The sequence below is a fragment of the Labrus mixtus genome, chromosome 19 (genome assembly GCF_963584025.1).
Source record: "Labrus mixtus chromosome 19, fLabMix1.1, whole genome shotgun sequence".
NCBI classification, from domain to species: Eukaryota; Metazoa; Chordata; class Actinopteri; order Labriformes; family Labridae; genus Labrus; species Labrus mixtus.
In genome coordinates this window covers 13,075,083-13,101,513 of record NC_083630.1, presented here as the reverse complement: position 1 = coordinate 13,101,513, position 26,431 = coordinate 13,075,083, and the positions used below count along the sequence as shown (strand labels likewise).

The 26,431-nt window shown below is 39.7% G+C and overlaps 2 protein-coding genes across 3 annotated transcripts in view; one reads left to right on the top strand and one right to left on the bottom strand.

Annotated features, from left to right (window-relative positions):
- rttn (rotatin) overlaps nucleotides 1–6,233 on the bottom strand; it is a 31,029-nt gene extending 24,796 nt beyond the window's left edge. Inside the window, exons 1-13 of the mRNA XM_061065113.1 lie at nucleotides 6,074–6,233; nucleotides 5,745–5,932; nucleotides 5,341–5,530; nucleotides 5,066–5,164; nucleotides 4,885–4,975; nucleotides 4,617–4,731; nucleotides 3,231–3,381; nucleotides 2,724–2,889; nucleotides 1,888–2,078; nucleotides 1,594–1,709; nucleotides 586–753; nucleotides 275–487; nucleotides 34–146 (exon numbers count right to left, since the gene is read on the bottom strand). Of these exons, the coding sequence (XP_060921096.1) occupies nucleotides 34–146; nucleotides 275–487; nucleotides 586–753; nucleotides 1,594–1,709; nucleotides 1,888–2,078; nucleotides 2,724–2,889; nucleotides 3,231–3,381; nucleotides 4,617–4,731; nucleotides 4,885–4,975; nucleotides 5,066–5,164; nucleotides 5,341–5,530; nucleotides 5,745–5,932; nucleotides 6,074–6,104 (1,832 nt within the window). The 5' untranslated portion in view covers nucleotides 6,105–6,233. The remainder of the gene's footprint in view (nucleotides 1–33; nucleotides 147–274; nucleotides 488–585; nucleotides 754–1,593; nucleotides 1,710–1,887; nucleotides 2,079–2,723; nucleotides 2,890–3,230; nucleotides 3,382–4,616; nucleotides 4,732–4,884; nucleotides 4,976–5,065; nucleotides 5,165–5,340; nucleotides 5,531–5,744; nucleotides 5,933–6,073) is intronic.
- Nucleotides 6,234–12,213: 5,980 nt separating this feature from the next.
- On the top strand, nucleotides 12,214–19,528 carry LOC132994038 (suppressor of cytokine signaling 6). 2 transcript variants are annotated; one of them, XM_061064118.1, is made up of 3 exons: nucleotides 12,214–12,498; nucleotides 13,122–13,191; nucleotides 14,310–19,528. In XM_061064118.1, exon 3 carries the CDS (start codon nucleotides 14,436–14,438, stop codon nucleotides 16,053–16,055), a length of 1,620 nt encoding a protein of 539 aa, XP_060920101.1. In that variant the 5' UTR covers nucleotides 12,214–12,498; nucleotides 13,122–13,191; nucleotides 14,310–14,435; the 3' UTR covers nucleotides 16,056–19,528. The 2 variants fall into 2 exon arrangements, with proteins under 2 accessions (XP_060920101.1, XP_060920100.1); XM_061064117.1 differs by lacking the exon at nucleotides 12,214–12,498 and adding an exon at nucleotides 12,532–12,682.
- Nucleotides 19,529–26,431: the final 6,903 nt, after the last annotated feature.

The window sequence follows — 26,431 nt, the reverse complement described above, 5'->3', positions numbered from 1 at the left end:
TTGCAAAGATAATTGATGTGATTTTTATCATACAGGTAAGAGCAGATCCGAATGCATTCCTTGACAATGGGTAGGTGCTGGTGAAATGGGAGGCCACTAATCGCTTGGTCTGCCAGCTCCAATAACTCGAACCAGTTCTTCTCTCCCTACATACACATAAATAAACCGAAGAATTAACACAAAGTCTGAACATTTTTGCTTGAGTGGTTTTTCACCGAAGAAATGTAACGTCCCTGTATTGGCTTGCTGTTATTATATGACGTGGAGCTTATACCTCAGCTTGTGCTTCCTTGAGGAAGTTGCAGGTGGACTCCATCCAAAGAGCAGCACGGGCCACTCTCCTGTAGAGATCATGGCTGTCGGAATTCACCTGCTCCAAGTAGGCCACTGCTGTCTCTTGCATGCTGGGTAATAAGCTTCCCAATGACGTATCCAAGGATAGATGGAAAATAGCTGTTGCTATGTTTTCTGGGAGATTTTCACTAGCCTGTGTAAGATAAAGACTATTTAAGTTTCTTCTACTTTGGAGTTCAATTGTAGGAATCATGTAAAATGATTGAGAAATTTCTTGTTTTTGCCACGTACCTTTTCAGGAGGGAGGATGGTCTGTAGGAGTTTAATGGTGAATATAGCAGTGCCTGTGTAAGCCATTCTGTGATGAACCTGACAGCTGTGGGGAATGTCTGCTGAACAGCTCTGATGGTAGCTCAGGATATCCCCCAGTAGTTCCATGCAGGCTTGCAGCTTCTCCTTCTAAAAACACACACACAGAAAATTCAGACAAAAGGCATCACACAAACACAGCAGCACACGCACATGTACCCATATCACACCAACGCACTGCTACTGGGCGGGAGCCAAGAGAAAAATTGTTCGTTCCAGGGGTTAGGAATTGAATGTAATCAGATTTCAGGGTTATTTTGGGACGAGATACAGATCCACCCTATCTCAGTATGAATAAATTGGAACAATCTATTCTCAGCCACTTTGTTCTGGGAGAAGAAATTGAACAATAGAGGACGAACACCAGCAGGGGGCAGTAGATGCCTTACGCATTGATGTGGCTGGTATGAACAGTTCAGCCCATTCCCATAGGAAAAACCTAGAGGTCTGGCACACATAAGCTGCTCTCCACATAAAGATGACAAAACAGTTCTCAGGCTGTGAGGCTCTGGGCATGTATTAAACAGCAGAGGGCCAGAGGGGCCGGAGCCTGACAAGTGTATAAGTCCCCCAGAATCGGAAAACACCAGTCAGCAGGGTAACAAATGAAAGTGCATGGTAAAAAAAAAAATGTATGGACTTTCTTCACATAATGAACAGAATACATTCTACAATAAGTTGAGCCTGTATAAACCCAGGAGGTGTGCATGTATATGTGAGAGGCTATTTGTCACCAGCACAAAGCCTTTTGAAAACCTTACATAATTCATTCAGATCAATCACATGCCTACAGTTCTCCTCGACAGTCAAGCACCGTATGCCTGTGTGTCTGTTGCAAATTGTCTGGTGGCCAACCCAGTTCCCCCCTTTCCAGTGAAGTGTATCCATTCATCTACATAAGAGGCTGTCATGAGTTGTGTTTCGACTTGCCAGCTCCATCCCCACCAGGCTGCGCTCGTCCCAGACCAGCTCGCAAACGCTGTCCCTGAGCAGGAGGACGGCGTCGCACAGCAGCTCCAGAACACGTTGGTACACATGCGAAGAGTCTGAGAAGGGAGAGAGGAGGAGGAGAAGACAAGGCGCAAGAGTACAGGAGATTGTGAGACAGGATCAAATGCTGATGGAATGCAGTCAGTGTAGTGAGCGGATATTTGAAGTATCTTACCTGCACTTCTGCCATCAACAGAAAGACATTATCTAAATATAAACTAGAGTGACTCTTACCTGTCTTAAGCAGTGGTATGGCATGTTCCAATGTTGCAACAGTAAACTGAGCCAAAGTGAGCTGCTGTAACTGCAGCTCCAGGACATCTTCTACACCTAGATCAGGAAGCGCCATATGGGCCACATCTGCAGGCGACTGGGGGGTCTGCCCGGGGGCCTGGACTGCTGCCCCACCCCTCTGCGAGCTGCCACTGGATGAATCACAGACAAAGGTGGGGAGACAACTGTAAATTCCTGATCTGCACTTGGACCACTTGAAACACAAGGAGTGACGTACAAGCTGTTTAGGGATGGATCACAGAAACGGTATATCCCTGCCCAGAAATCAGAGCAGATTTTTTAGCACAGTAGACCGACCGCTAGAGGGCTCATGGTGTTATTTATATTTAAGGGGAAGAAGAGGAAAATCCTCCACAGTCTTTCCCATGCCGTTTTATCTCCGTGTGCGGGTTGCTGGTGTCACTAGCAATTTTATTCTAATCAAAGCCTTAAAACGACCTGCTGTGCACAAATTAAAAAAAAAAAAAAGGGAAAAAGAATCTCTTGTAAAGCGCAAGAGCTGGTGAACAGACAACAGTTCTGATAATAGCTAAGAGATATTCCTACAAGCAAGTTACAGAGACTAACATAGTAACATTAAGGCCTCAGATGTGTGACAGAAGATGAACTAAGTGAAGCCCTGCTGTCAATGCAACACGATTGTTATAGACATGCAAAGAAATACTGCCTTTGAAAGCTAGAACTGATGTGATGCAGTTTTTTTTTTAGCTAGAAAATATTTTAGCTAGATTAAAAGGCACACTTGTAAAACTGTAAGTTGATCTACATATACACACCTATTGGAAGCTGCATCTCCATCCTGGCCGTCTCCGCTGGCCCTCTGGTCTGTGCGTCCCACCACAGAGGGCCGAGGAGAACACTCCGCCCCCGGAGACGAGGCCTGAGATCGCTGGGTCCGCACGTCGTGGGACACGGAGAAGGACGAGTTCTGGGACACTGGATCTGCACAACCACAGACAGAAAGAACAAAAAAGTAACAGATTATAGACCCTGTATCATTGATTTAAGACAAGACTCTTGAAATCAGTCAGTAATGTTACAAAATATTAGCTGTGTTGTTTTTTATTATGCATTTTATGATTTATTTTAAATGATTTAAAATAAAACATTTCAAATCTGTGTCAACCAACATGGGTATGTTTTGTTAATTCAAATCAAATCATCATGAATCAAATTTCAAACATTTATGCAAAAACCACATACCAGCTGCTCTTAGCTTAAGCCCCCCCAACCCCCACCTGTAACAGGATGTTAACATCAGTCTAACTGTTAAGGCATGCTACCTTGCTTTGTAGAGTAGAAGCTTGGATCTTGATGAAAGCGTAGTCTCCTTCTGAGCCCCACACAAAGCTGTCGCAGGCAAGAAAGAGCCTGCAAGTGGAGGTAGCTCGTCTCACCTTTACCTGAGCCCAGCCTCAACAGGGACAGAAGGTGCTGTGAACAGAAGGGGATATCAGAGCTGTGTTGTTTTTTGTGACACTGGGTTTGTTTTCTAAACACTTAATTAGCCACCAGTAATACCTAATTAGGATATTATTGTAATTGGGCAAATAAATTGGTTTATGGCTCTGTTTACAAACAGACCAAACACAATCATCACATAAAGGCTGTGTCAAACAGGACATAAACCCAGACAGTGATAGAAAAGTTGTAATAAGTTTGCTAAATAAAAAGGGCAAGTGGAATTGAATTATTGAAGCAGCAATTTGTTCCAAGTTCAGATTCCCTGCCCTCTGCAGCTAATGATGTCATGTCTCTAAATCCAAGTCATTTAATTTAGCTTAATAGCCGTACTAACTCAACTGAGGGCCAAGCAGAGCCACAAGAAGAAAACTACTTTGCCATAATGATTTCTCTTTGATGATGAGACTGCTGCGTGACACTTCGCTAATACTGCCTTGAGAGCGATGTAGTATAATGCAGCACTTTATTAACAAATAGTAATGTTCACAGTGGCTCATCAGGGCAAAATGATGTTTCCTCGAGCGATCTGTCTGTGCCAAAGAAATGACGAGCCCAAATAACAGATGCGCTTTGTCAATTAAACGATACAACAAAAAGTGTAGACCACTGTTTTACAGCGATGGGGAGAAGTGTTACTCTTGAATAAAAAATAATAAAAAGATTGGGTGCACTGCAGACCGATTCTGTGAATCAGACTGCCCCCCCCCCCCCCCCCCCCCCCCCCCATATGAATTCAGACAAACATGACACGAGCATGTTGATCTTCTCGTTTGAAACGTAGCACAGAAGAGATTACAACACCAGGATGAGTGCAGCTTAAAACAGCTGCAGACAGCTAACTGTCTGTTCACCAAATTTACAGAATTGCTCATCCTAGAGGAGGCTTTTACAGGCAGAGAAACAAAATATCCCACAAAGGAAATGCAAACCCAGTACAAGAGGTACATCATGACCAAACTTTATCCTCACAGCACATCTAGTGTCAGCTGAAGTAAAGTAAGCCCTCAGAGGCAGCCACTACCTCCTACAAGTTCAGAGACATAGAATTTTTAATTGGTGGTATGTTCAAGGACATTATTTGACACACTATTATGTTGACAGTAGTAAGAGTAACCATGCCAGAAAAGCCATTATGACATGTCTCATCCAAGCAGTTTTTTTCAAGAACTAGAATAAAGTATAGTAACAAGGTTATGAGACAATACCTTAACAATACTGGGCCTTTGAAGGAAGATCTCAGCTGGGAAGTCTTGCATTATGACATCACACAGAAGTTCACATGTGGTCCGCAGCAAGTTGTGGTTGCTGCTTTTAAGAGAGCTGACCCAAAGAATCGAGGAATATGAAATTAAAATTAAATCATTCAACGTCACTGCACACTCCTGTAAAGTTCATTAGAATAAATTGTGTTTTTTTCTCCCGATCTCTTTTTAAAAAATCTATGCATATATTAGTAATTTTCATGTTGCTCACCTTTCATTGGATGAAAGAATGTGTCTGTCTGTGTTCGTCAAAGTCAACCATGGAAACACTGAAAACTTCAGACATCTCACAGTCTCATGCACTGTAAACCACAGAGAGATAAAACATGTAAGTCAAGTCATTTATAGGAGGAAAAAAAAAAAGGATCATCAAGTGTTAAAAATAATTGTACCTGCTATCCTTTGAGGGGGAACATCTGTGAGGCTTGGCATGCTCTTTGTGAAAAAGCCCGTTTTAGGGAAATGCTCCTCAGGTGGAACAAGTATAGGTGCTGCAGCAGAGACAACACGTGTTAACTTATCAATTGACAAAGTGAATGTTTTAATCAAATTCTTAAAAGATCTGAAAGGGTAGAGTAAAAAAACAACCCTATCTAATATTAAGAACACCGTAGTTTGCAGCAGAGAGAATCAAAACAAACAATTATTTGGCTTTAACTTGCAACACCTGTTGGAGTTGCAGTACGCTGTCCATGTGAATAGAGCGTTGTATGGCTAGGGAGTAGCTCAGGTAGCTGGAACAGCTGGTCCAGGGTTCCATCAATGACAGCTCGCAGTCTGGGTTCCACATTAGGAGACAGTTGTGTGAGGAAGTCTACTGCACCAACGTCTCTTAGCATCTGCGCCGCTGAAGGATGCTTGGAATACAAAATGATCAAATAAATAGTCATGAAAAGAAAAGGGTGTAGCACTGTAAAAATAAAAAAAATAAAAAAAATAAAAAAAATATCACAAGACAAATCTTACTAGATCTATGTCCCTACAAATATCAATACATAAATCTGAGGTACGTTTTGATCCTGCAATGCCCCCTTTAGAGGAATAACCTATGTAGAAAATAATCTAACTCACCTTTGAGAAAGCTAAGAGCAATTCAAGGACCTCCTCCTGCATCGTCACCTCCGGAAAATTGAACCACTCGAGAAGATACACGAAGAGCTCCTTTTCTTGAACAATGTCAGAGACCGTGATCAGGGAATGGTCCAGCTTACATATAATGTTCTTCAATGCTCGAACTCTTATCTCCACCAAAGAGTGGCCTAAGATCAGTAAAACAAAACACAGTGTATTTAGTTAACAAGAGACATTTAAGCAGAGTTGCTGACGCTTTGTTTTAGTAAGTAAACTTCTAGCAAACGTCGGAAGAGCAGAAAGTTTGAGTGTTAGCTTAGTTAACCTACCTATTTTCTTTATAAGAGGAGATAACTCCATGTTCAGCGTATTGTCCCCACTTCTGTTAAGATAAATAGTTTCATAAATGAACGAGGTTTGTTACTTCTGTGCCTGGTTGCCTGCTAGTGTCATGTCAACAACGTCTGCCCCGGGTCTGTTTTCAACAAACGCGCCAGCGTCACTGCACTTCCTGTTGAGGACGGTGGTGCGTTCATGGCGACAAAACGGTGTAGGACAAACTAAGAGAAGACTGTTAAGTGGACTTTCAGAAAACATTCGTGGATCGATACAATAATAAAAGCACCAAAGGGAAGTTATTTTTTCCATAACTAAATCATATTTACAAACAGAATAGTAGTAAAACCCACCTGCAGCAATTTAAGGGCCACAGAGACCAAATACAGATGCATTTAATAGTCTATTAAAGAAACAGCATTGACAAAACTGGTCAATAATTACTAAATTAGGGATAACTAAGGAATACCCAAATTATATTAACTGAGAAATACTGGTGCTTCAGCCCATCTGTGAAAGTGCAAGATGCAAAACTTTGTATGTTATTTTGTCGGCCTAGTAGGCTACTTTATTATTTTGTCTCCCAAAGATCTTTCGCTATCATTGAAGGCCTTTGCATTTCTTCAACACTGAACCAAGTCAGCAGCAGTTTTGAGCATTTCTGACAGCAGCCCTATTATCCTGTCATCAAATTAATCCTACCAAACATTGACATTCTCAAAAATCAAAGGTGATGTGGGTTGCCTCTTTACACAAGTGCAAGCATAAATTCTTGTCATATTCCGCACGTGAGTTAATCCAATTGCACGCAACCGCACACTTGGGATTTTATGTGGATATGATCAGCAGACAGGGTGATAATTAACAAACTTAGCAAACGATAATGTGTTATGATAATAATATAATCACACAGCTTTTGAGAAATCCGCAGGGATTTAAGCCTATAATTAATTTGGCGGCATACAGTATTTTCAACTGTCACCTAGATTCTTTGAAGACTTTGTGGAGGGTAGAAGGAAGATGACAATTTGTGCTTTCATAGTCCTTCACTGATTCACGTCTTCACATGCAGGCTCCTAGGTATTTATTGAACCACTATTAAATACTCTCATGTTACATCTTCAATAATTTTATTCAGTCTTTAGTCAAATGTAACTCATATCTATGAATTGTCCAGAGAGTTTAACATCAAATTTACTGAATTTTGAACCAAATAATCAAACCTAAAATGCTGTATTATATTGTGGCCGCACCACTTTACATTGAATATAAAATTATATAATACTGTCATCCCCTTTGTTGAGATATATTTGCTGTTATTGGTAACCTTTGCACCTTGAGCTGCATTGAAAACAAGCTGGAACATTTTCTGTCTGAGGTTTCCCATAGAGTCCATGCCTGAGTTTTTATGAATGTGGTTGACAGTCTGCAGACATACAATGAAAACACTGAGAGATTTCACATCCAAACAGCCAAGGATGTCTTCTTTACCTGGTGGAAAAAATACATTGCCATAGGTCAGACCAGAGGTTCTCAGGAACTGTTGAGTCTGCAGTGAACGGAAAAGCATCACTGTTTGACAACCACTGTGTGTCTGGGGTAATCTAGTAGCTTATGACTATTGAAAGGAAGAAGAACTTCCCTGTCAATGAAGGCAAAATGCGCTAAGGTGTATTTCATTCAGACCTGAATTTGTGACCAACACACGTGAGGAAACCTATATTTTTCTCCCATGTATTTTCAGATGTTTTTGTCAGTTTTGCCTCCTGTCCCACAAACTGCAATTATCCATTTATTCATATTCCCTGTAAACATCTTTGTGGCTCCAAAAAATTCCTTTTTTAATTGCATGTCTTTTCTTATTCATTCCAAGGATTTTTTTTTTAACATTCTAAATCGTATACAAAGTCTGTTATTTATTTTATATCAGGCTGAATTACTCATATGCCAGAAACCACCTCAGGCTGTTAGTGAATGTAAGCCTGATCTCAGAGAGGAAATCATGCCAAATGAAATACTTGGAAGCCAGATTTACTTTCGAAGTATCCCAGGCCCTGAATACTATTTTTTTCAAAGGCCCTCCTCAGCATTTTTTCATCATTTCTTTTGACCCTGTCCTTGGGGTGGTACCTCAAAATCCAGCACTTCATGTTCAAAAACTTTAAAAAAAAAGGGAGGTTAGAATGTTCAGTCAGAACTACAATGAGGATCTGCGTTATTTGCCAACTAAGAAAAGAGCAGGAGGGAGATGTAGATGAAGATGAGGAAAACAAAAACTGAGGTAAAAATAAATTAAACTGCTAAGTAGGTGAAAAACAAGTGTCCTTTGAAATTAAGCCCTTAAATTGTTTTCAAGATTTTTTTTCTTCTCATGAGCAAAGGCTGCAATATATTATTTTTGAGAGAGTTTTAACCAAACAGTAAAACAGTCTTTTCAGAATAGGGAAAATACTTCACCCTTTCCCTATTACAACCTCCTTTATTTGTAATTTTCCTCCATCTCTTTCAGCATATACATAAGGATTTCAAAAGTGACTGTTAAAGGACGTGTGATGTAGAAGCGAGAGTGAACCTATATGTGCAGTGTGAAGCTATCGCCAAAAAATAGACTTCTTTTTGCCCTCAAGTGAAAAACAAGATCAGCTAAGCTACTTAGTCATAAAGTTATTGTAAATGTTCAAAACTCAGAACCCCATATAGTAACAACAAAATAGAAGGGGTTACCTCAAGAATGATTGATGTGAATTCAAGGATGGTGTTGACTGATACATAAGCATCGACAATTAATTCATTGTTTTAAGCAGGCAACCATTTGTACTGAGCTCCAGTCTGTATAGCTGAGTCATAGTACATGATGTGTGGGCCGCTGGTAACAGTAATTAAGCTTTATATTTGTGGATGTCTTACATAAGAGACTGAAAGATGAACTGACTCAGAAATGGGGCTCTCATTGATTTTCAAAACGAGTGAAAAAAACACAAAATAACCAGCGGGGAAAAATAAAGTGGGTGGCCAGGGAAGGCTTGGGACCCCAAAAATCTGAGTGGCCACCCAAGGTGCTAAACCATAATCGCAAACTATTGTAATCACAAAGTCATAATCTGAACTGTCAGAACAACTTCTGTATTAAGAGATTTTTTAGACTAAGTTGCTAAACTACGAGTCTATTTTGTGCCACTTCATTATAGCACATTTGGTTCCTTTGTATTTTTGTGTTATCTTTGAATGTATATCCCTTGACTGGAATGTAACATTCATATGAAGCTTAATGTCAGCATTTAATATATATATTACTAGTAGAGACAAACCAAAATACTATGATTAGCACATCTGTTGACAAATTCAACTCCTGTAGCGCTGTGTGCAACTTACAGAGGAATGGAGAGAGGAAACAGTTTTTTAATGCCCTCAGCATAAGCAATTTTTTGTCGCTGCGCTCTCAGTGCTCTCAGTTGAAAACAGTTCAACTTTCTCACCCCTCCCTTATTGATCAATCAAAATCAGGAAGGGGCGAGACTTCTGAGATCAGCTTTGTCAACAACAAAGGGGGAGGAGACGCTAATCTGACTCATATTTTTGTGTGTAAAACAGCTGCTACTGATGTCGGGACAGGATTAATTTACATCATTGTCAAAGTAAATATTAAATATTAAGCACACAGAACTATTTAAAATACACCGAAAAGTCATTAGAAGAAGTTAACTTTTGTAACCTAGCAACAATAAGAGGTGAAAAAACTCTCTGAAACTGAGGTTGTGGGTGCTGCCAGCACAAAAAATCTCCCCTAAAAAAACGCTGTCTGTGGACAGGCCCTTTGATTAGCTGAAGGGGTGAGACGTGGATATTGCAGCTCATGCACCCAATCCCTATACTGCACTCTGACTCTGGCTCCAAATGACATCATAAGTGAAAGATGTCAGCACCCATTGGAGGGGTATTTTGGCTTCACTTTTGTACAGCTGCTGAAGGAGATGGAGAAGCATTGTCCAGGCTAAGGACCATGCCAAATGGAAGCAATTGCAGGCATAGCGTCCAAATAATTTATGGCTGATGCAGCTTTCATTTGAAATTGAGATTAAACGAAAGGAGCTTTCCCACGCGTAGAGGTATCTCATTAAACAGTTTGGCCCACTCCGTGTGTGTAATATCCCATCCTGTCTCGAGATTCAAAGTTTTTAGCTGTGCTTATAATGAAATTCTTTTGGAACTATTGATTTAGATAGAGGGGTCTTTTAAAAGTTTTGCTCTCTTGTTTTGGAAACAACAAGCAGATACCTCATTCAATTGAAACTAAAAGAAATTGTACAGCCTCCCATTAGTAACTGTTTAATTTGTTTATCCTGTCATAACACAACAGACTACTTTGTAACCACAGCTGAAATCTTGTTTTTGCTGTCTGGCAGCAAATATCAACTACACTAAAGTTTGTTTGTCAGGTCTAAATTAGCTTGAAGTGGAACATGGCAACCTTGCTTCCCAGTGTCCTTGGTGCTATATCTTAGAGCTGCCCCCCTCCAACAGCCCTCCCCTCCTGTGCCAACACATCAAGCTAAGGCAGCCTGATCAACCCTAATAGGGCCGGGTAATTAAAGTCTTTGCAAGAGCCTGTCTGCATGCGGCTGCCCTAAGCAGGTTGGCGAAGGCCTGCCATACACTTGACAGTGTGGAAAAAACAATGTAATGTTCGTTATATGGACCAAATTAGCCTGGCAGGGGTAAACACAATCTTCTTTAAAACAATACTGACACTAATTAGGCAACCAATGTATCATTTTAAAGTGTGAGTTTAAGTTGTTGTATCAAATGCATGAAAATACTTGGAGAGTTAGCTTGATGTTTTTGGAATACAAATAAGAAAGACTTTACTGCTTACAGGCTGAGCAATATTTGAGGGGGGCTCAGCAGTTAATGTTTCTACAGTCATCTGATGTTCGTAGAAACCTGATTATTGCACTTGGGGAAAGTTGAATTCTGTAATTAAACTGTATAGGAATACAAATGTTGGGTCAACAAAACAGACACATCATTTGAAATCTATAGTTTCAGAGGCATGTTCAAAAAAACCTTTCAGAATTACACTGAGAATAAAAGATCGGACTCCATAGAATTGATTGAACACAGCTGGGAGGTAAAATCACTCCTTTTCAGCAATGCTACAAGTGTCACACTAGATCTCCTTATGCTACTTCTTATAAAAAAAAAAGACCAAATAGCTTGGATCATGCATTTTGAAACCACTGTACTGTGACAGTAGATCAACTCAACAAAGTTATCGTCACACATTTTTGCATGTCGTCTGTGATTGCTATAAAATAATCTCATATGACACGGGGAGCTGGTTTATGTTCTTATTGCTTTTATGTTCACGATCAGTGAATATGCAACTTTCTGCAAAAACTACTCCCTGTTTTTTTCCTGTAAAGCAATTTCTCTTTCACCTTTTTTTTTAACTTAAACAATGTCGTATTCTTTTTGTTTTTTAAAGATTTATTTTTGGGCTTTTTGTGCCTTTAATATAGAGATAGGAGAGTGGATAGAGTCAGAAATCAGGGAGATAGAGTGGGAAATGACATGCCAGGGAAAGGAGCCACGGGCTGGATTCGAACCTGGGCCACCCGCTTGGAAGACTACAGCCTCCATACATTCTTTTCTGTATTATAAAGTTCAGTTTCTTAACTAAAAAAAAAGCCTATGCATGTTTAATTTTCAAGTAGACTGTATTACTTTATCTTATTTCTTCATATTGAAAAAACAGCAACTTTATTTTGAATGCAGAAGTTCACAAAGTTCTAGTTTGGTGTTTAGAAACACCTCCCTCCATGCATGAAAGCCGCCCAGCCACTGCACACAACCACATCCTTTTTTTTTCTTCATGTGGCAATACTGTAACCACGTATCAGGAAATATGGGCAAATGTTTTTCTTTCTTTCTGAAAAGCATTTAGTGGTGGATTCTTTTAGGGTGAATATTGTATGATCTGTATAAAAAATCCTTCATTTTAACTGCAGGTAGCTTATATTTTCCACAACAAAACAATAGGTTTCCATTAATTTATATGTCTGAGAATATGTATTTATTTTTTTCCAAAAGTTTTTTTTTAATTGTTTGAGTGCAAATGTGCACCGGATTCCTCTTGTGATTTGTCTGGCTTTGCCTCTTGGGATGTACAAACTTGCTGTAGCTGATCTGCGCGTCTGATTCGCTGCATCTGAATCTGCTCCCACAATTCAACAGGCAACAAAGGAAGAAAGGAAGAGGCCGTAAGCTACAAAGTGTTAGCCAACCTGGGGCAGAAAGATGTCACCTTATTGTGTCATTCTAGTCGGCAACATAAACCCGCACATTTAGAGAAGAGTCAAATCCATAGTAAGAGACCCTTTGTACTTTCGTTCGGGCACGGAAGCTGACGAAAGGGAAGGTAATTGCAATGTTTTTTTTGACAGAAAGCGTTAACAAAGCTAGCTGACTGTGCTGTAGGTAGTAAGCTACGCTAACGTTAGCCAGCAATCGCAGAGCAGCGAGCCTTACATGAACGTTTTGTACAAGACAAATGTCAACATCTCTGGGCTATTTCACCCTGTAAGACGAGAAGAAGCGACCGGGTAAGAGGCAGCTTAAGGTGCATGTTTAAAAAAAAAAAAAATGTTAAAACATTGTATATTGACTTTGAAAGTAGGAATGCTAACACACTAAGTGGTTATTTAATGGTATCATTTAAGCCAATAACTGCTGAAGTGGTCGGCTGACTGCATAAACAATAGACTTAAACTGTATTTTATGTTCTTTATTTTTATATTTAGCTTTAAAACATGTAGTTGAAGTAAATTTAATAGTCATTTTAGTCAATAAGAAGCGTCGCTAAGCTAAAGGCATGCCGTTGTGTCCGGAGGCCCTGCTAACGTTGCATTATTTATAAACACTGTTTGTTTTAAGGGTTAATAAATGTATACTTGTGTGGTGTTCCCGCTTATTGTCATGTGTTAAATGAAAGTTCTGAACTCTTCAAACGAGCTTTCTTTGTTTTTTTTTCTTTTCTCATAGCATCAAATGAAAAGTGGTGGAAGAGGAACTTGACCCATCCAACTGAGTCACCATTTTCCTGCACATAATGGTGAGTAATCAGAGTGCAGCTATCTTGATTAACATCCAGCTTGATTTAGGTGCTTTAAAGTGGCACACACAGATACTGCCTTAAGTTGTGTTTTTTTTATTACCAGAACTGCCATAGCTGCATATCAGTGATGACTGGCAATGGTTGGTATTAGCTTGTTCATGATGTGTAAGTGTGGTCGCTGAACATTGGCACACAGGCACATGTTCTGTGACTTGGCACTGGATTTAAAGGTCGCACATTGCAGTTCAAATTAATAGTGTCACGTTAAAGTGCTTGTGTGAAGTTATAAGGCAGCCTGAAGATGTTCAAGTCTGTTTTCAGGAAGCGTAGGTACTGTACCCCTTTCTTTATACATATATATACATATAAACATGGTCCGTACTAAGTAAAAAAAAAATGCAATAGGGCAGTGCCACTGAGCTCACATCAAACCAGTGACAGCTGTGCATGCCACATGAAAATATTAATCGTCTGTCTATATTTGTGGATCAACGGCCTCAAGCAGCAGGTGAAACACAGGATTTGATTCAAATATGGACCTTTTTTGATTTTGCTTATTCGTGTTAATTATTAAATGAATAGATGTGTTTGAGATGGCCTTGCATTTTATACCGGTCAATACCATCCCATTAAACCTTTAAGTCAGCGCTTAAATTTAAACTTTTTTTTTTTTTTTTTAACTCAGTTGTGTTATGAACAATAAGTGTTACAGTAAGTGATTAATCCTTTTGGTCATTTTTGATTTAAATAAAAGGGGGGTGGGGCTGTTTAAAAAAAAAAAAAAAAATTTGACCAGAGAAGAGAAGGCATTTGAATTATATTATACTTCAGGAAATTATGACTTTCTCTTCTTGTCATTTTAAAAATTTGAGTAGTAGTTAATTGCGAAAGTAATTGTTACATGGAGTACATGAGATTCAGAGCCTATGTTCACCATCTTACTACCTGGGGACTGGGCTAGTTTGCTGCAATCTGCTCTGCTGTTATTAAATTATTTTTTTTCTATGCACTGTGTGTTACCCTGGATTTTTGCATCAATAATTTTCCTATTAATAACCCAATACTATCAGGTATAAATGGATTATCTATAATCATGTTTCTTTCTCTCTCCACAGGGTATGATGGCTCCACTGTTTGCATGACTTGTTTGGTGTGGCCTGATGGGAGGACACTGTGGATAGTACTTTCATCGGGATACCTGGGAAGGCATCCCATGCCCCCACTTTGGAGGGCCTGTCAGAATGAAGAAGATAAGCCTTAAGACCATCCGCAAGTCCCTCAGCATAAAGGGCAAAGAGGAGGGTGACTTTGTCATGCTCCAGCAGCCCTCAGTGACGACTGAGTTTTCGAAGGACGAGTCACTTTTTGGGGGCTGCTACACCAAAGAGCTTTCCGGCTGTGACATCGGTGGTGAGGAGGACAAAGGGGGCCAGAATAAGGGGCGCTCAAAGAGTGAGGGCCTGATGGGATCACTGAAGAGGAGGCTGTCTGCCAAGCAGAAGGCAAAAGTGAAAGGCAGCTCTTCGGCCATAGGCTCAGCGGATGATGACGACACCTTCTCATCCTCGTCTGTGCCCATCAGCTTCAATGAGGTGAAAGCCCAGAGACCACTTAGATCTTCATCCCTACGTAGTCACCATTACAGCCCCTCGCCATGGCCTCTTCGTCCCGTTAACTCTGATGAAGCATGTATCAAGATGGAAGTAAAAGTTAAAGCCATGGTTCACTCCCCGAGCCCCAGTCCCAACTTAAACGGTGTCCGGAAAGAATTTCATGATTTCCAGATGGAAGGGCTCTTTCAAGACCAAGCAGAATCCTTAAAGAATCTCCAGCAGCCACAGAACGGTGAGCTGCATCTAAATATAGATGAAAATGATGTGCCTGACGTGCTGGGGTTGACTCCCCAGGACTACATCCAGTACACAATGCCTTTAGATGAGGGAATGTATCCAGAAGGGTCCCACTCCTGCTGCTTGGACAGCTCCTCTCCCATGGAGGTGGGTACAGAAGCAGACAATGCATCCCTTCACACTGACCAGGGACAGGAGGAGCATGAACTGGTTAGTGGGCTGCCTCCAGATCTCTTCATGGAAACCTCAGTTAATAGTCTTCTCATCGGTTCCGCTGGTCTGATGCTCCAAAGCTCGAGAGTGGAGGTCCCACCTCCGCTCTCTCCTCTCCTGCCGCCCATAACAAGTAACGGTAATTCGTTACTAATTCCCAGGACTTTTTCAGGGTTCAGTTCTTCAGACAGCCAGGTAGCCGAGAGAGTAAGACACCACCTCAACTTTGACCCAAATTCAGCTCCTGGGGTTAGTCGAGTGTACGACTCGGTCCAGAGCAGTGGGCCCATGGTTGTTACCAGTCTGACGGAGGAGCTGAAGAAGCTGGCGAGGCAGGGCTGGTACTGGGGCCCCATCACACGCTGGGAGGCGGAGGAGAAGCTGGTCAACTTGGCGGACGGCTCATTCCTTGTGAGAGACAGCTCAGATGACAGGTACCTGCTCAGTCTGAGTTTCAGGTCACAGAACAAAACCCTGCACACCCGCATTGAACACTCCAACGGACGCTTCAGCTTCTATGAGCAGCCTGACGTGGAGGGGCACACATCCATCGTCGACTTAATCGAACATTCTATCAAAGACTCCGAGAATGGAGCTTTTTGCTATTCCAGGTCTCGGTTACCAGGGTCTGCAACTTATCCTGTCAGACTAACCAACCCAGTGTCTCGGTTTATGCAAGTGCGCTCCCTGCAGTACCTTTGTCGCTTTGTCATCAGACAATACACAAGGATAGACCTGATCCAGAAACTGCCCTTGCCTAACAAGATGAAAGATTATCTGCAGGAGAAGCACTACTGAGGACCCAGAGATAAGGCAGTGGTAGCAATTTGCACTTTTGTGTTCAGTTAAGAGATTTAAACAAGGTTTACAGATAACCACAGTTTGGAGATGTTAGCTTCCGGTGGCTCTTGATTTGTGTCCAGGTGACTCTGTCACTGTTCAGTCCTCCATTCCACTGTTCTGGGTGTTTTTTTTTTTTTTTTTTTTGCTCGATGATTATAGTAGGCTCCACTTCCAGAAACATTGTCCAGTACATAGCTTCTGCAAAAACAAAGCAGACGTATATAGCCAAGTTAGTGTAGCATACATCAAGTTCAGAATTTAGAATTGGTTTGTGATGTATGGTGAAATGTAAACATCCAGGTCTGCAATAAGAGCAGATTTAATGATAAAAAAACTCAATTTTGGGCCTAAAAAAAAATCAAAATTCTACTCTGAATTTGAAATTCCATTGAATTTGTATCCACTAAATTGTATGTTTCAAAGATGAGGTTTAAGTTTTGAGAAGTATTGATGCAATGAAGTATTTATATCTGATTTCCAGAATTCTGCAGACTGACTGACCAATTTTGATCATCTTTTGCTCTTATTACTTGTCAAATTGTGCGTTGTAACCATCTTTTTAAGAACGGTCAGATTGCAAGTGAGAACTTCATTCTGAATTTATACTATGCAATCACAAGATATATTAATAGCAAGGCTAGGCTTCATCTTATAACAAGTAGTGATCGGTAACTCGTGTTTTTCATGTTTACAAAATTTTCCACTAATTGGCATACAGGATCTTCCTCAAGGATTATTTGCATCTGCCTTGACATCAACCAAATAACAGTTAAAAATGAATGTGCTTCAGTAGATTGGGCCAGTTAGTTTTGATTTTAACATTCAGGTCTATTTTCTTACAAACTCTTTCTCTTTGAAGTTTTGAGGGTTTTCCAAATCCAAAACATTAACAACATTTTGTTGCAAAAGATGTTCAAAATGTGCCAGTTTGTGGGAAGGTTTGGACGCTTTGGTCAGAGGTAGAAGAATAGCCTTAAATTATGTGGCTGCACGTAGCCATTATATATCATGCAAGCCTATAGGTACTTACAATGCTGGATTTTAATGTGCTGTTTGTTGAAACAGCATCACATTGATGTATACACCTCTTTGGAATATGTAAAATCTTTCTGCATTAGGAATGTTACAAAAACTGCACTGCAGCTCAGGCCTAACAACGTTTTCACTATCTGTAATGCTTGTATCTGCATGTAGTAAAGGCTTTAAGACTGTCATTTAAAGGCACTGTAGAGTTACTCTTGATGAGAGAAGATGTCACTGTAAAAAGATTGAACGATTTTGGCTGTGTTGTTCAAGCGCAACTGAGTAAAAGGCTGTTTAATGCACAATTGCATTTACCTTAGGCAGTTTATAACAAAAGAAAATGAACTTTAACTGATAAAACAGAACTCAAGTCAATTGATTCCTATTTATATTTGTAAAAGTGGCTGATGTCTAGTCTATTAATGCGAGCAACGAGCTGGAGCCAGATCAAAGAATCCCAAAAATGGTGTGAGCTTTGGTAAAAGGACTTGGGCAAAGCCAGGGTTAAGTCCTCTTTGCCATCTTGGAGTGATGCCAGGGTTTCAGGATATGACAAAAAGTTCCATCACAGCTGCTGCATGGCTGCATCATCAGTGTCATGGGTTTCAAGGACATTTTAAGAAACATAAAAGCATACAGTTTTTTTTTTTTGTTTACCATTGCTTATCACACTGTCCCCACAGAGCTGCACTGCCCCTCAGATTGTCTCGACATGGCTGTATGTGCCAGAGTAAAGGGAAGAGCACACAGTATGCTACGCAAGTGCTTTATATGGATACAATGACAGGGAATTGTGTTTTTCACCTTATGAATGAGCATCTTTTTTGACATCAGTGTCCTTAAAAGTATTTGGGAAATGGGCTCTCAGACAAGTTTGGTAGGTTGTTAGCGAATAGTTCTAGTTTTAGTGAGCAGGATGTGTCTGCGTCTGAGGAAGTTACCATGAATCTAGCACAGCAAAAAATTAGATAGGAACTTTGAACGGTGTTGCATGTTTAAAGACTTAGCATTTAAAAAGCTTTGAGTTGTATAGGAATGAAGGATCTAGGTTGTGTGTGTTTGGCTGTGTAGAGGGATGTTTTCTTTTCTGTCACAAAACATTGGCTGGACATTCTGTTTCAAGAGATGTATTTTTTCCTTTTAAAATCCTGATGTGAGTTTTTTTTTTTTTTGTGACATTTTCCATCTGGGGAATGGGGCTGTACAAAAAGGAATGTACGCTTGTTTGAGGTTTCCATTTTATCTGCCTGAAGAACAGTTTCAGAAAGCATGAGAATTATAAAAAAAAAAATACATTGACACCTTTTTGCACTTGAATATTCTCATCATTTGACATGCTTGGATCTTCTCCAGTCTAGAGTTGTCCTTCAGATGGCCTTTTTAAAAAAAAAAAAAAAAGAAAGAAATCGAGTCACACATTCGTCCTTATGTATTCATTCAGCTGTTTCAATTAACTGGTATTGTTTGTGTCATATCTGTGGGATATAAAGGGTAAGGCACCAGCATCAAATATCAAAGCCTCTGTTTATGCTCTCGGCTGTCAAGGAATGGGATCATGTCAAGAATGTGGATATGAATTTACTTTTGGGTGTGTGTGTGTGTGTGTGTATGCTTTTCAGTTGAAATGTGAAAGTAAAATTATAGTCTGATTTAATACAACTGTATTTGCATTTTAGTTTGCCATTTGTCGTCCTAATTTGACAAGCAGGAACCAGTTTCATATGGTGTTGCTGCTAGGATGTTTCTAAATACTCATTTAGTTTATTATTTAGCATTATTGCTTTCAAATGTTTGATTCCAGAGGTTGAAGCTTGTTGGGACTGCTGAAGCGTTTTGCATTAACAGCTGTTAAGCACTTAACAAGCTCTAACATGGTCTTTTTGTGCATCTCGGTGAGTGAAGGTGATTGTTTACATTATGTCTGGAAATGCCCCTCCCCCCCTTTTCCCCCCCCTCCTTGTTTCCCCTCTCACATGAACATCTTGGTACCATTTTGAATCTCTCTTTTTATTTCATTTTAATGTGTTTTACACATTTGTGCTGCTCATGGATATGATTGCCTTTCTTGTATTTAACAATGGGGAAATAGAATGTCACCAATGCAGATGTATGTACACATAATGGCTTTGGTTATCATCTTGGGAGAGCAAAGCAGATTTTTGCAATTTGTTAACAACTGTAGTCGGTTAAAAGAGCATTAGAAGCTATTAGTAAACCCTCAGTAGAATAACCGGTTCACTCCAGTTTACATTGGTTGTCAACTTTCCAAAGTAGATGGTCTTTTTGTATTTTTCTTTTGGGAAAAAAATCAACAGTGATTTTATTGCACACTTTGGATACAGTTCAAGAGTTTTTTGTATCTGCCAATAATAAATTATAAATAAACTATATTCTAAAAAATAAAATCTCCTTGAATATTCTTTTATGAATGATGTTAAAATGTGCTTTCCTGCTGTCAATTGTTCCTTGCATACAGAGTCTGAGTCATACCATAGCTCGGAGCTAGCGACGCACTCCACAAGAGCCTGATCATGCTTGAAGTTGTGTTAATAGATAAAATCACGGAGGTCTCAAAGAGTTTCTTTCCACAGTGGAGTACAAATTGGCAGCTAATCCCAGAGCTCTGGTAGCCTAATTTACAAAGACAATCCAGGCGATCTTTAAATACAACTGAGTGAAGCGGAGACTCTGGGGAAACATTAGAAGCCTTGCAACCATTCTCGCTTCAACTTCACTTTAAGTCGACTCTGGAGAAACACAGAGATCTTGCTCTCTTAGGGGGAGGAGAAGATGTGTGTGTGTGTGTGTGTGTGTGTGTGGGGGGGTTGGGTAATCGTGTCAGGTTTTGGACTTTGGACTGGGTCTGCTGCAACATGGTCCTGCATGATGATGAGGAGGAAGGCTTTGTTAACTGCTGTGTCTGACAGGCCTCTCCCGGCATCTGAGGTGAAGACACACAACTGTTTACTCCCTCTGCCCGGGTTCGGGATGATTTATTCATGGCACACACACTGGTGGTCACATGTCATAGGGAGTTGCCTCCATCATAAAAGGACTTCTCTCTGCCTTTCACTGTAACTTTTTTTATATATATATTTTTTTAAAATTCCCAGCAATTCAAACAGCTTTTATTCCGAATTTAGCAGGAGGGTTTCAACTTTGCTAAGAGAGTGCAACTTGTCATGAAGTGACACGGCATCTCAGCAGGTTTGGGTTTGTCTGCAAACATTGTGCTGCTCACTTACTCATACTCAGGATGTTGCCTACTTTCCCAGAGTGCTTTTCTTGTCTTTGAAGTAAGGCTGTCAGTCCACAATATGTCAAATCGGTTGCTGCTTCAGCAAACATCGAAATGATTTTAGTGAAAATATCAGAGAAAGAAATTGCATAATCTTTTAGCCTGTCAGTTTAAGTCATTAACAATGAATCAGCATGAAATGTGATAACACAGTTTTGCCTGGTGTACTATAATCTGGGCCTCAGGCAAGATTTTGGACAAGAGCCCATTTGCCTATTGTCATGTCTGTTCGTCAACGGCGTAATACTACATCAAAAAAGGTCTTGGGTTCATTTGTCAGTTTGATTCATACAAGGTGCAATGAGAAAGAAGGGATCACCAGGAATTGATGGCATTCATCCTGAGGTATACTTGAAATTCTGGAGTATCTTAGGTCCCCTACTGCTTGAAATGTTTAATACTTCGATCCAGAAAGGATCTTTTGGAAGAGATGTAAATACAGCCCTAGTAACACTACTCTTAAATGCAGATGTGAAACTATTTTCTAAGGTGCTCTCAACTGGTCTTGAGAAATACTTGCCTAAATTGATACATCCTGACCAAAGCGGATTCGTTAAAAAGCGTCTATCGGTTGACATCATACGGCGTCTATTACATATTCTAGAGCATTCTGATCATCTTTTATCTTCAGCCATACTGTCAGTCAATGCAGAAAAAGCTTTTGACCGTCTTGAATGGCCCTTTTTATGGTTTGCACTAAATCATATGGGTTTTGGCTTTAATTTTATCAACATGGTTAAAACAATATATGCAAACCCCTCTAGTCACTGGCAATATTTGTTCTTCTCCCTTCAAAATAAGTCGAAGCAGTCGTCAAGGTGATCCAATCTCTTCAATGTTGTTTATTTTGTCACTTGAGCCACTGGCACAGTCTATTAGGATATCACAAAACATCACAACAATAATACTTAAATCTACCAAGCATTATATATTACTCTTTGCTGATGACATCCTCTTATTTTTCTCTTTTCACTTCCACCTATACTATAAACTGGACCAAGTCTGCGCTTCTACCTATAAATCAAGCTAGTAGAGACGAATGTGCACATTTCAATATCTCAGTTTAAATACTTAAGAATAAACATATTTCCATGCCTTAAAAAAACTGTTTATAAGAATTATGCCAGCACTCAGAACATGCTTAGAAATGATATGGAGAGATGGCATAACTTACTTATTTTTCTCTCAGGCAGACTCTCAATAATTAAAATGAATGTACTTCCTAGGTCAAATTTCTGTAGTTACATGTTACCCCTAGCACCTCCTCCAAAGTATTGGGATAAAATACACAGCATCATCACAAGATTTTTATGGAAAGGAAGACGTCCTAAAATAAAACTTGCTAATTTACAAAGACAGAAGGAGTTAGGAGGACTTTCAGTCCCTAACTTTAAGTTGTATTTTCAGGCACTCTCCCTTCGTGCCATTATAAATTGGTTTAATGACAATATTTCCGTATACCATGGATCGAAATTGAGAGGGACCTGGTAGCTCCAGCTGCGTTGAGAGACATTTTGTTTACTCAGCTCTCAATTAGTAAATGCAAAAGTAAGTATGGTGAAATAATAAGTTGTGCAATTGAAAATCTGAGAAAAATTGAAAAGTTATATAAGTGGAAAACTAAATGTCTTGCCAGCACACCATTATTCTATAACAGCTCTCTGAGGTCTGGAGGATCACATTTTTTTCAAATCAGTGCTCTGAGTCAGGAATACATTGTCTGGGTGACATCATGGGTACGTCTGGATTAAGAAGTTTTCAGGATTTAAAAGAAACATATAAATGATCAACCAATACTTTCTTTTTGTTTTTACAACTACGTTCTGCCACACGGGCTGCTAATATTCCAGTTGACCAGCCACCTGTTGTTCATCCAGTCATGATATTTATTAAGAAACTTTTACTTCTACCTAAAGGACATGTCTCCCTGATTTTTAATACCTTATTGGAAAAAATACAAACTCCCTTAGCAATTGTATCAAAATGGAACAAAGACTGCTCTGAGTCATCTATAAACTGGACAAATGTTTGGAGAAATACATCGCATTCATCACAAAATCTAAATTATAAATTAACAAACTTGTATTTCATTTATCAAACCTATTTAACACCTATACGGCGTTACAGAATGCATATTGATAGTTCCCCCCACTGCTCCTTATGTGAGTTAAACCAAATAGGGACATTCCTACATATTATGTGGGAGTGTCCACCTGTTCAAAAGTTTTGGATGCAAATTACAGAAGTCCTGACTGAAAGTTTTTATTTGCCAATTACCTGCTCTCCTGAAATTATGCTTTTGAATGATGACTCCGGGCAGAATTTTAACAAAACTCAAAGACTGCTGTGGCTTTCAGCATGCACTGCTGCCAAAAAGATGCTGGCAGTAAGATGGAAGCCCCCTCACACTCTTTCTATAAATCAGTGGATCAGCTTATGGATAGAAATTCTGACATTGGAGCTCTCTATGGCTCGGATGAATCGGGCAGGGCCGACTACTTTAGAAAATAGAACATAGGCCTTTAACTCTGTCAGATCTATACTATGATCTTGTTATTGGTTTGATTGTTTTTTGTTTGTTTGTTTTTTTGTTTGTTTTTTCTTTCTCCACTACACTGTGGTATTTAAATGTTTAATCCCATTATTGCTATCATTATTATTTGTCCTTCTATTTTTTGTTAATTTGAGCTGCCTATATATATATTTTTTAATTTATTTATTTATTATTTAGACTTACTGTAAATGCCTCTATGTTTATTTAAAATAAATAATAAAAAAAAGACCCATGGGGGGGGGGGGGGGGGGGGGGGGGGCTATGAAAACTCCAGGTTTGCAGGGTTGTGTTGTCATCCTCTTCTTTTTTAATTTATTTTATTTTTGCATTGCAATTATGACAATGAAATGGATGTATGAATTACTACCTAATTCATTTATTGGATGATATACACCTGTAAAGGCTGTCAAAATAAATAAAAAGTTGGTCAAAAAAAAAGAAAAAAAAAAGAAAGAAGGGATCAAAAAGAGCATTTTATTTCAATATACTTGGAATTATGCCAAAAGACTTATAGGCCTACCTTGCTAATGTCTCTCCAGCAAACATTTAACTAACGCCAGCATCCACTTAGCTGACATTAGCACAAGAGCAATTTACGTAAAAACAGCTATCCTGGCCCATGTTAAAATTTTCCATAAGTACATTTAGCTGCAATACTTCTTAAATTAACAAGTTTTATTTTGTTTAGTCCTTTGTGTAACTAAAGATTCAAGACAAGTTGTGGCTAATGAAATGCGATACACCTAACTTACAAATACTCTTGCCCAAGAGTCAATCCTATTTTACATGGAATCTGCAGGTTTTGTTGTCTTTTTACACTCCATATAAAGTAAGAATATTTACCTGAATGGGTTCATAAGCTAGTTTAGGAGTTGTTAATGCAGGAAAGTCGTAGGCTTGCTAGCAGTTTCCATAATTTTTCTGTCTGCGCTAAACTCAGCTAACAGGCTCCTGCCTCGTGGCCTTCAGACATGAATGAGTCATCGATCTTCTCAACCTCCTGTTAGCAAAAAAGCCAACTTGCAAATTCCCCCTAAATACCCAGTGATTCTTTATAACTGATTTTCTTTAGCACAGCAGTAACAAGCTGAGAACACAACTTCCCATATTATCACATTTTAAGCAGATATGATGAACTTCATAGGAAAGTGTTGCTAATTTACACATCTGGAGGCAACCAGATTCATTCAGTTGTAGCCTAGTCTTAGCTGCCTGGTGAATGTGTCCAATATATCTCCTGTAGCTCTGTTTTTATTAGCTATTTGCTTTGTAAGAGACAGGACTTCAATCAACTATTTGGACTTTTTGCACAGGCTGCTACTAGTTGCACATTTTCTTTCATAGGTGCTTGAAATTTAAGTGAAATATTATGCTCATGTAATTCATTTGATAGGAGCATAAGAGAGGAATAAGTCCAGCAAAAACTGCAGGCAAACTTTAGCAAACTGTGTAACTTAAAAAAATATTGGCAACATTTTGATACTGAAACATTGTGCACACACAAAAAAGTATGCTGTTGCTGTGAATGTATTTTTGCAGCACACATCAGTGTTCATGCAATTTTGAAATACTTTAAATTTTGACTTTGAACATGCATCTGTTTGATTCCTTAAAGAATTAGGCTTAAAAGACTTGTTTATGTTAAAAACATACACAACAATATAACATCTGTATGATACTGTATTGTAATCTGCACACAAACGTAATCCCACGCCTACATAAATCAGTGCCCCATTAGGGACAACCCAGTCAGAAATGCCTGGACACGCCCCTGCTACTCTTCAAATGTGTCTCTTTTGCTTCTTCTGTTGTCCTTCTGCTGTTTGGTTATAAGCAGGTAGGAGTATGGTGTAAGAGCTTTCTCTATAAAAACAAGTGCAGACAGTGAACCAAAACAGTAGCAGTGTTTGAGCAAATAGTAAAAAAAAAATCTGTTTTCAAAGCCATTTAAAAGATTAGTAAAAATATATTAATTGTAGCTAAATACATCTCACCTGCTTGTTGAAGTGAATCGAGGAATAGCAGATTCCAGTCTAGCTCTTCAGTATTTTCTTTCCGCGGGACTGCAGTTAATTACCATTGGGATCATGCATTTTGGCTGTAAATCTTTATCCAAAAGCATAAAGAGTCAAAGACAGTGTTTGCATTCCTTTCAGTGCATAATGCCCTTACAAAAGTGCTCATTTGTGAGCAAATTTCTTCTCAGTGTGGCTCTTAGTTTGAAACTGTTTACTCTGGAGAATCCATCCGTCATATGTCTGCTGTCTCAGATTGATGATCCATTTCTGCCATCTGGTGCGCTGCGTGGTGCACCCATTTTTCACCTACAAACAGGGATGATGTTGACAGCTTGAATTAGCCAGCAAACATATATATCGCTTTAAATTGTCATGCCAGGAAAACATCGGTGGGTCTAGCTGGTAATGACAAAGCTGGGGTTACCTGCTGGCAACAGATGTCTTTCAGTCCAGAGTGAAAGGTTCAGCTCTATTAATGCTTGTGATCCCGTGCCAGCAGTATCCACGCACCAGCGAGACCCTCTCTTTCTCCATCTATCATGCATTAGATGCCTCTGAACCCCAATTAGCCCAGCTAGAGAAAGGGACTACCTTCATCATTACCAGGTCCCCTCTGAAACAACTGCTCATCATGGCATTTGGGTGTGATCATCCTTCACAGTTTCTTAGAATTCTTTGGAGCGCATATTTGTTAAAGTTCGGTTTTGGTGGCTACCACTTTGTGGCTCTCACTGTCAGGCTGTATGCCATCAGATCAAAATACCTTTCATCATGGTGCTCCTCCAAAAAGCAAAAAAATCTCTCTCTCACACCAAGTGAAGATAGAATTTAGCAAACAAAGTGGATCAAACTGTGAGCAAAGAGATGCCAGCCTTAGTTACTCTTTCAGGGAGAGAGGAAGCACTTCACGATTCTTAAGGAGGGAGCATGCTTAATGACCAGAAATGGCCGATCCAGATGGCCCCAGCTCCAGGGTAGCGGCATAGAAAAAGCCGGCCAGTTTGATATGAGATTGATAATCTGTCAAGAAAATCACTCCTTTTGTGAGGGTCACATTCTTCAAATTTGATATGATTTCCATGCAATTCTTTTGAACTAAAAATGCTGTTATTGTTTATATTTTTTAGAAGCAGGAGAAAGCCTAAATTAGCTACCTTATGCCTATAACCTTTGCACCTATAATTGCAACAAGTATAGGCACACAGTCATTGAATAACAGGAATAATGTGTTTATATGCATGTGTGCATGTGCAGACTGAAGGCCGAGGGGAGTCGTAAGACAGTCATAATTATGTCATTTAAAAGAATGGCATCTGGAGCTCAGGCGCCACCTAGTAACAAAGAGTTCCCACCTCCTTTCCTCCTTTGCCCCCTGTGACAGTGACAATCCACTCACATCCCCCAACAATCTGCCCATTCCTCACGAGGGAGCGAGGTG

What these genes read in the sequence shown, in the direction of transcription:
- LOC132994038 (XM_061064118.1), top strand. Translation starts at nt 14,436, where the DNA reads ATGAAGAAGATAAGCCTTAAGACCATCCGCAAGTCCCTCAGCATAAAG.